This window comes from Populus trichocarpa, chromosome 17 (assembly GCF_000002775.5).
Source record: "Populus trichocarpa isolate Nisqually-1 chromosome 17, P.trichocarpa_v4.1, whole genome shotgun sequence".
Taxonomy (NCBI): domain Eukaryota; kingdom Viridiplantae; phylum Streptophyta; class Magnoliopsida; order Malpighiales; family Salicaceae; genus Populus; species Populus trichocarpa.
Window position 1 is genome coordinate 8,147,216 of NC_037301.2, and position 9,528 is coordinate 8,156,743.

Consider the following 9,528-nt stretch of genomic DNA (forward strand, 5'->3'; position numbering starts at 1 on the left):
GAAAGATATGCTAAAATTGATCATAATAACATCATCAACTAAGAAGTTTATGATCAACCAAAGACAAGAAAGATAGGACAATGATCAACTAGTATGAAACGATTAACCATATGAAGGCAGTTCATATAATGGACCAAGATAAAGTAATCATTCATGAAGAAAAATTTATTGGTTGTATTCTTGGGCAACCAAGCTAGCTTTGTTTTGAACAACTTCTCCAAATTCATCAAGTTTGTTGTGAAATTCCTATTTGGTTCATCTATTGACTAAAAAAAAAAAGTTTGCATCCATACTTTCAATAAGCATAATTCTTACCACAAAAAAAGCATCTTAGTTAAGTATTGACCCTCCAGTGCTATAATTTTTTCTCTTATGGTTAAACTCTTAACAAGGAATCCTAGTTTTGATATCAAATGAAAGTGTTAAAAGCATCTAAGAGGAAGGGAGGGAGGGGGTGAATTAGAAAGAGAGGGGGTGAATTAGAAACTTAATTGAAGGTTTAATCTTTAAGACTTCTGATTCTTTAATTCTTCAAAATACCAAAACTAAGGTTTAATATTTTTATTATGTAAGCATAAATTGCCTTGATATATATCCTATACTTTATTAAAATAACCAATCATATACATGTATAATTATTTAATATAAAAATGCATAAAGTAGAAGAGATACAAAGTAAGAGCAACACAACATATTTATAATAGGTCGAACCAATCTTGTTTATTCTACTCCTTGAACCATCTTTCAAATATTCCCTAATCACTTAGAATCTATTTGCGAGTGATAACTTACCATCGCAAACTCATCAATATTTAACTTTCAGTCCTATATTTTCTAGTTTTCTAGTTTAATACCTGTTCTTTAAATATTTCAGCTTTCCCCTTTTAGCTATTGAAAAGTTTTCATACTTTGTTTTACTTCTTTTTTTCGCTTATTATTTTTATCCTCGTAAATTTGAAAAGTCAGGCTGTTTAATGGTAAAAAGAAACTGGGCTGTCTGATAGTCAATGATAAAATCGGATTTCTTTTTTTTTTTTGGAACTGTGAGGGTAACAGTTGAGAATCTGAAACATTAGGGGTAGAAAGGAAGTTCTTGTGAATTTGATAGCGGTAGTCTGGTAGAAATGAAGATCAACCAACCAAGAAAGAAAGACGTTAAACCAAAATTCCTCCATTGACTTGGAAGACTCCATTCCATCCACTCAAGAGCAGTGGCAGCTGTTTTAGATTCACAGCAAGCATACTGGGACGGTATATAGATCCCATGATCTTTCACTTCCATCCCAGTCGTATTCCTCCTTAAGCCTGTACGATGTCTTTCTCCTCCTACACTGGAAGTGGTGGCAACACTCGCCGTGGCAACATCTGGCCCAACTCGTCTCCTCTACCCACCACCTCTCCCACCCCGACCAAATCAAAACACCCATCAAGAAAGTCACGCAAAGGGACGGCTCTGATTAATTTCATATTCTCAAACTTCTTCACCATCGCTCTCTCCATCTCTCTCTTGTTCCTTCTAATAACAATCCTCCTCTTTGGTGTCCCAAATCCCCTCATCTCCTCTCCTTTTAAATCAAAGCCTCCTCCTTCTTTCAAGGTCCGGAATCGAAAGCCCCCTCAAAAAGACAATAACAGAAACAAGAACAATAACAGCATCAACGAAGGCGGTGGTGGGGCTACTGTGGATATAACCACAAAGGGTTTGTATGATAGAATCCAGTTCTTGGATGAGGATGGTGGGCCGTGGAAGCAAGGGTGGAGAGTGAGCTACAAAGGGAACGAATGGGATAGTGAGAAATTGAAGGTTTTTGTGGTGCCTCATTCACATAATGATCCAGGCTGGAAGCTAACTGTGGAGGAGTATTATGATAGGCAAACAAGGCATATACTTGATACAATCGTCCACACACTTTCCAAGGTAGGTAATCAAATTATTCATCTAGTATTTTAAAATTGGATTTGGTAAACATTTCATTCGGATTCTTTAGGATTCTCGTCGGAAATTCATATGGGAAGAGATGTCTTATTTGGAGAGATGGTGGAGGGACGCAACTGTGGAGAAAAGAGAATCCTTTACCAATTTAGTCAAGGCAGGCCAGTTGGAAATTGTTGGGGGCGGTTGGGTAATGAATGATGAGGTACGTAATTTTGATGTTGATCAGCTTATCATTCATTCTACTTGCAAAGTTACCCATGCATCTGCTGCCTATTGCTTTTATCTAAAGAAGACCACATTTATTCATTTATTTTTCCTTCTTTCTTTCTTTCTTTTATCCAATCGCTAGATTTAAAACACCTGTTTCTTTTTACCCTTTGTTTCGTTATTGTATAAAGTGATTTATGACTGATACATTCATTTGATGACCATTTTTTTCTCTCTCTTGATGCAGGCTAATTCTCATTTTTTTGCCATAATCGAGCAGGTATATACTCTTAAACATTCATTTCCTTAAATGCATTTATTCGGTTATGGTAATGAATTTTGTGCTCAGAATTTGTTAAACTACTATGATTGGACATTGGATTCATATCTTTGTATTCATATGCTGTTTAATTATGTCTTTCTTTTTCTGTTGAAGTTGACAAGTTGAAAGCAATGTTTACAGTTTCCAATCGTCTTTCTTCAGTGAAAGTGGGGAATGTAAACCACCTTGGTCGTATTCCAGGAGAAAAAGAAATCATTTTTCTATCCCCAGAATGGGAAAATAATACACCGTTTGGGCCTTTTACTTGTTAGTATCGCTTGGTAGTACAATCTGAGGAAATTAAATTTGGCATGTATTTTCCAAGTACCGTGTGCACACACACAAATTGAAGATCAATGCTAAACTGATGAGTATTTTAAAGCCTAGCATTTGTAGGAGTTCCTTTTATGCAGTTAAATTTGGCTTGTATTTTTCAAGTCACTCACACACACACATGCAAATGGGAGATCAATGCTGGGCTGATGAGTGGATTCAAGCATGCCATTTTTAGGAGTTCATGGTATGCTGTTAATCTTCCACGATGACATCTCTTATTTTATTTTTTTATTAGTTTTTGCACACTATAAGATAGAATATTAGGTATTGTATTACTTATTTTCTTAGTTAGTGGTTTGATGCATTTGGTTTTACTCACAATCTGGTTTTGGAATACAGAAGCATTGTTGTGTGATGAAAAATATGCCTTGGATTTTATTTTTCCTGTCTTAATGATCTAGATTAAGCTTTTGGAATTTATGTTTCAGATTACAGAGGGGAATATGTGGTTGAATGACACCATTGGGGTTGTTCCTAAGAATTCGTGGGCAATAGATCCATTTGGTTACTCTCCTACCATGGCCTATCTGCTCCGTCGTATGGGTTTCGAGAACATGCTTATTCAAAGGACCCACTATGAGCTGAAGAAGGAACTTGCTTTGCGAAAGAATTTAGAATACGTTTGGCGTCAAAACTGGGATGCTGAGGAAAGCACTGATATTTTTGCACACATGATGCCCTTCTATTCCTATGATATTCCTCATACTTGTGGACCAGAGCCTGCTATTTGTTGTCAATTTGATTTCGCTCGAATGCATGGCTTTAATTATGAATTGTGCCCTTGGGGCGAACATCCAGTGGAAATCAACCATGAAAATGTACAGGAGAGAGCCGTAAAGTTACTGGATCAATACAGGAAGAAATCAACTCTGTACCGGACTAATACTCTCCTTGTTCCTCTCGGTGATGATTTCCGCTACATCAATATTGATGAAGCAGAAGCTCAGTTTCGGAATTACCAAATGTTATTTGATTACATCAACTCTAATCCTAGTTTAAATGCAGAGGCAAAATTTGGTACTTTGGAAGATTACTTTCGCACTCTTCGTGAAGAGGTTGATAGGATAAATTATTCTCTTCCTGGAGAGGTTGGCTCTGGTCAGATAGGGGGTTTTCCATCTCTATCAGGTGACTTCTTTACTTATGCTGATAGGCAACAGGACTATTGGAGTGGCTATTATGTTTCAAGGCCTTTCTTTAAGGCTGTTGATCGGGTACTAGAGCAAACACTTCGTGCTGCTGAAATAATGATGGCTTTGTTGCATGGTTATTGCCAGAGAGCACAATGTGAAAAATTGGCCACAGGATTTGCCTACAAGATGACTGCTGCAAGGAGGAATTTAGCTCTTTTCCAACATCACGATGGGGTAACTGGCACTGCTAAGGATCATGTAGTTTGGGACTATGGAACTCGCATGCATACTTCTTTACAGGACTTGCAAATTTTCATGTCCAAAGCTATTGAAGTACTTCTTGGTATTCGCCATGATAAATCTGACCATAACCCATCCCAGTTTGAGTCGGAACAGGTGAGATCTAAATATGATGTTCAGCCAGTACATAAGGCAATCGGTGCTCGCGAAGGAACTTCACAATCTGCTGTGTTTTTTAATCCCTTGGAGCAAAGTAGAGAAGAAATTGTGATGCTTATTGTTAACAGGCCAGATGTCACTATTCTGAATTCAAACTGGACTTGTGTCCCAAGTCAAGTGTCCCCTGAATTGCAGCACGATAAAAGCAAAACTTTTACTGGAAGGCATCGTGTCCACTGGAAAGCTTCTGTTCCTGCCATGGGGTTGCAAACATATTATGTTGCCAATGGTTTTGTGGGATGTGAAAAAGCAAAACCAGCAAAACTTAAATACTTCTCGATGTCCAATTCGTTTTCTTGCCCTGCTCCGTATGATTGCTCCAAAATTGAAGGTGGCGTGGCTGAGATTCAGAATCAACATCAAACTCTCACCTTTGATATCAAGCATGGTCTGCTGCGGAAAGTAACTCATAAAGATGGTTCCATAAATGATGTGGGTGAAGAAATAGGAATGTACTCTAGTTATGGAAGTGGGGCCTACCTTTTCAAACCCAATGGTGATGCTCAGCCTATCATTGAGGCTGGTGGGCACATGGTGATATCTGAGGGTCTAATGGTGCAGGAAGTGTACTCGTATCCTAAAACGACTTGGGAGAAAACCCCCATCTCCCATAGCACTCGAATTTACAATGGAGATAATACTGTAGGAGAATTGCTTATCGAGAAAGAATACCATGTTGAGCTTCTTGGCCAAGATTTTAATGACAGGGAATTGATAGTTAGATACAAGACAGATCTTGATAATAGAAGGATTTTCTATTCTGATTTAAATGGCTTTCAGATGAGCAGGAGAGAAACTTATGATAAGATTCCCATGCAGGGCAATTACTATCCTATGCCCTCTCTAGCATTCATGCAAGGATCCAATGGTAAGAGGTTTTCTGTCCATTCTAGACAGTCACTGGGTGTGGCCGGCCTTAAAGAAGGATGGTTAGAGATTATGCTTGATCGTCGTTTGCTAAGAGATGATGGACGTGGTCTTGGGCAAGGAGTGATGGATAATCGCCCAATGAATGTGATCTTTCACATCCTTTTTGAGTCTAACATTTCTTCCACTTCTAATCCTGTTTCCAATCCTCTTCCCCTGAGCCCTTCTCTTCTCTCTCACTGTGTTGGTGCTCGCTTGAATTATCCATTACATGCATTTGTTGCGAAGAACCCCCAGGAGTTATCTATGCAACCACCTCCTAGATCCTTCTCACCTTTAGCAGCTCCCTTGCCTTGTGACTTGCATATTGTGAATTTTAAAGTTCCCCGGCCATCAAAATATTCTCAGCAGGTGACTGGAGATTCTAGGTTTGTCCTGATATTACAGAGGAGACATTGGGATACTTCATACTGTCAAAATTGTCATTCTCAGTGCACCAGTGTCGCTAATAAACCTGTGAATCTTTTCAACATGTTCAAGGAGCTTGAGGTGTTGAATGTGAAGGCAACTTCTTTGAATCTTTTGCACGAAGACATAGAGATGCTTGGATATATGGAGCAGGTTGGGGATGTAGGTCAAGAGGGACACGTATTCATCCCTCCCATGGAAATACAAGCATACAAGTTGGTATTGCGGCCTCACCAGTGAACGCAGAAAATTGATTGGACTATGATATGTCTTTGCAGGTGTTGATAGTATGTGGATGAGTTGCAAAACAGAATTAACTTTTCTACCTTATTGTACATTATCAAACTTCAAGAGCAAAATCATTTATGGGATGCCATCCCATGAAATACAGTCAAGGTTGTCTTGGAAGCAGGTGCCGTTGTGCAGAAGTCGCAAGGCTGTCAGCAGAATGATTTAATGGAGTGGTCAAAGTTTAGCTAAAAATTTGCATGGAAGGCCTTGATGCAAGTTTTTTTTTTCTTGTTCTTGTGTACAATTCATGTTATCCATTAGATAAAAATTCTGACTTGACGTGATCAAGAGATCTGCTGCGGGAATTTTGCTGCATACGCTAGTGCCTTGGTTACTGCTATCGTGATGCCTTTTCTTTCATTGCATACCATAAAATGGCCAGTCGTTAGTTCAACTTTTTCTTGTTCTCTTTTTTATCACTATCATTACCTTAGATGATCAAAATCCAGGCCAATACACATCACGGGTAATTTGCCGGTTCCTTCCACTGGTTCTTAGGGGTTATTGAGGCATCATCAAAACCTATTTTCCCTCCCCTGCAATTGCAGCTTCATGTCTGTCAGACCCCCGATCGTTGCGTTCTTGTTCTCTATGCGAACTTGTAGTATAGAACTACTGTAAAAATGCTGATCACTGGGGCTTTTTGTTTTTCATTTGCTTTTTATTTAATGAGACCTCCATTATTCTGCTGTCATAATTAGTTGGTCCTAAGCAAGCAAGAATTGAAGAAAAACAATTGCATCAAGTTTACGATATATCCTCCATTGATTTGAGATGAATCGTATCTCGTGACTCAAAAATTCATGAAGCGCTTGAACTTTATAAAGATTAATGATATAGTGCTGCTGTTGTTCCTAATTGATGGTGGCAATTCAGTGAAAAAGAAAAGAGAACAGTCTTGAAGACATTTACGAGGAACAAGAAGAAATGCAAGTAGATGAAGTACAATCCTTTGGACTTTATCTACAGCACTCTAAGAGTGAACTGATTAAGAAGACAAGATAATGTAGCAAGAATCATGAAGAACAACGTAAGATCTTGAGAGATCGATGTTGTTATTGACATTTGTCATGATATTGAGAGATGTTGATAGTGAAGATGTTTTCTAGTTAATTAGTTTTTTTACATGTAATGTAATATTGAATTTATTAATGTAAAATATATTTATTATTAATAAAGTTTTTTTTAATATTTATTTATATTTGATTAATCAATTTAATATTTGATTAATAAATTATTAATCGAAAATTAAAATAAAATTATTAATCAAGTTTTAAAAATTAAAAAATACAATATAATTAATATAGGGAATTATAATTCTAAACTTATAAAAAAATTAATTACAAACTTGATTGAATAAATTTATAAAATTATCCTAAAATAATATATATAATATTATTTAAGAAGCAAATTGATATTTTTATATATTTATAGAGTTTTTATGTTTTTCTATAAATATAATATTATATATCTTATTTTATGTACAATTAAAAAAAAATTATACTATTTATAATAACACCTAAAATATAAAAAAATAACTATCATTTAAATAATTTTTTTTTCTAAAATGATGTAGAAAATTTGTCAGTATTCTCAAGAGTGACTCAATCATAATAATAATAATAATATAAAAAAAACTATCATCATGAAAGACAAACAAACATTCAAATTTGTCCTTATCAGCCACAATCCCTTTCAGATATATATATATATATATATATATACACACACACACATACACACACACACACACACACACAAGCAAAAGCCGCACGTGGTGGAAGAGGCTTGTAACACTTTATATTCGCACAAAAACATTTAGTTAAAATATTAAAAACAACAAAGCACATGCATATGACAAAATAAAAGGATTTAACAATGAGAATGTCTACACACGAGTCCAGACCACAATAATAATGTATATTATATATATAAAAAAAAAACTTTAAACAAAAAGTTTGAAATCGATTTTAACACTGAAAACCAAATTAAATTGATTCAATTGTGAAATAAAAATTAAAATGGTACGTAAACTATGTTCACTACTAAAAAATTAGAAAATAAAACACAAACATCGATTGAATTTTTCTATCAGTATACTGCAGTGAACTTTATTGACAGAATTTTTCATCTCTATATCTATCGATAAAAACAGATGGAATTTTTTCATCAGTAACCGACAAGGTTACTGAAGGAATAATTTTGTTGGTCATTTTATCGTTAATATTTAATTTATGACCAAACGATCAACCCTTCTATCCCCTCTCTCATTTCTCCTTCTTCATTGTGTATTTTTTTATGCAACAAACAATCACCTCCTCAATCTCAACACAATTCAACCTCCCATAACAAACTAGTCACCACAACACTCGGTTTGTCAGTATCAATATTCTGATTAAAATTTTATTGAGAATTCTCCACTTTAAGTAAGCAATTCTATCTTTTTTTTTTAATTTAAAAACAATTTTAAAATGTTAATTTTTTTTTTTGCATATTTTTTTTGTATATGTATTTTGTTTGGGTGTTTACTTGTTTTATAGTTTTTTTCACATACAAATTAAATTTATTATATGGATTTGTGATTTGTACATGTTAGAGTTTTGTTTTAGATTTTGTAAAATTATATTTGTTTGTAAATTGATGAAACTTATGTTAAATTTTTGAATTCGGTGTTTTGTGATAAAATAAATAATGATTTATTTAACGAGTTCGTTTTATATTTTTATCAATTTTATTGCTGAGTTGTAATTTTTAATAAATGTATATAAATTTGAATTTATATAGATAATTGATAATTAACTAAGATAACTATTAAAATAGATTGAATAAGTTTGAACTAAATAAATATTTTTACAAATTTATTTAGTTAACGTAATTAATTAATACATGTTGATAGGCCTGACATTCACCAGCTTAGTAATATTACATAATAGTTATATTTGTGATAATCAAATTATAAAATATTAATATATTTCTTTAAAATTAAAAATTATCATGAAGATCTTATTTTTTAACTATAAAAATGAAAATCTTTATATGATATTTATAATAAAAATTAATCTCAATCTTTTCTAGAAAATTCTAAAAACAAGGAGCATTACTCTTTCTGAACAACCTTTAACCTATTCAAATTCTATCACACGTGTTTTAATTGTTTTTTTTTGTTTTAAATTGTTAATGTTTTCTATTTTTAAGATGATATTAAGATATATCATAAACTTTATAGAAAATAGAAAATAATTAATTAAAGTTCATATATATTTGCAATTATTACGGACAAAAATGGTTTTGAAATGATGAGGGATTGAAACTCTAATTAAGAGAATCTTGTTGCTCAAAGCAAACATTTAATTCTTTCTCCCCTTTCTTGGATATGTATAGTTTACTTGGATAAATTTGAAGCCATAATTGTTTATTAATAGCACTACTTGAAGCAAAATACTAAACTCAAACATGAATTGCCTTCAAAAAAGAAGAAATCAAAATCAAAAGAAAGAAACTGCCTCTAA

At 34.1% G+C, this 9,528-nt stretch overlaps 1 protein-coding gene across 1 annotated transcript; it reads left to right on the forward strand.

Moving 5' to 3' along the window:
* Positions 1-1,039: 1,039 nt before the first annotated feature.
* On the forward strand, positions 1,040-6,413 carry LOC7495932 (alpha-mannosidase 2). Its single transcript, XM_002323773.4, has 4 exons — positions 1,040-1,918; positions 1,989-2,138; positions 2,391-2,423; positions 3,230-6,413. The coding sequence occupies exons 1-4, from the start codon at positions 1,313-1,315 to the stop codon at positions 5,966-5,968; spliced, it is 3,528 nt and encodes a 1,175-aa protein (XP_002323809.3). The 5' UTR covers positions 1,040-1,312; the 3' UTR covers positions 5,969-6,413.
* The last annotated feature ends 3,115 nt before the right edge of the window (positions 6,414-9,528 follow it).

Excerpts from the sequence above, each read along its gene's own strand:
- LOC7495932 (XM_002323773.4), top strand. The coding sequence starts at position 1,313 with ATGTCTTTCTCCTCCTACACTGGAAGTGGTGGCAACACTCGCCGTGGC. Across the intron at positions 1,919-1,988 it reads TCGTCCACACACTTTCCAAG|GATTCTCGTCGGAAATTCAT; the intron begins GTAGGTAATCAA and ends CGGATTCTTTAG. Across the intron at positions 2,424-3,229 it reads TTTTTGCCATAATCGAGCAG|ATTACAGAGGGGAATATGTG; the intron begins GTATATACTCTT and ends TTTATGTTTCAG.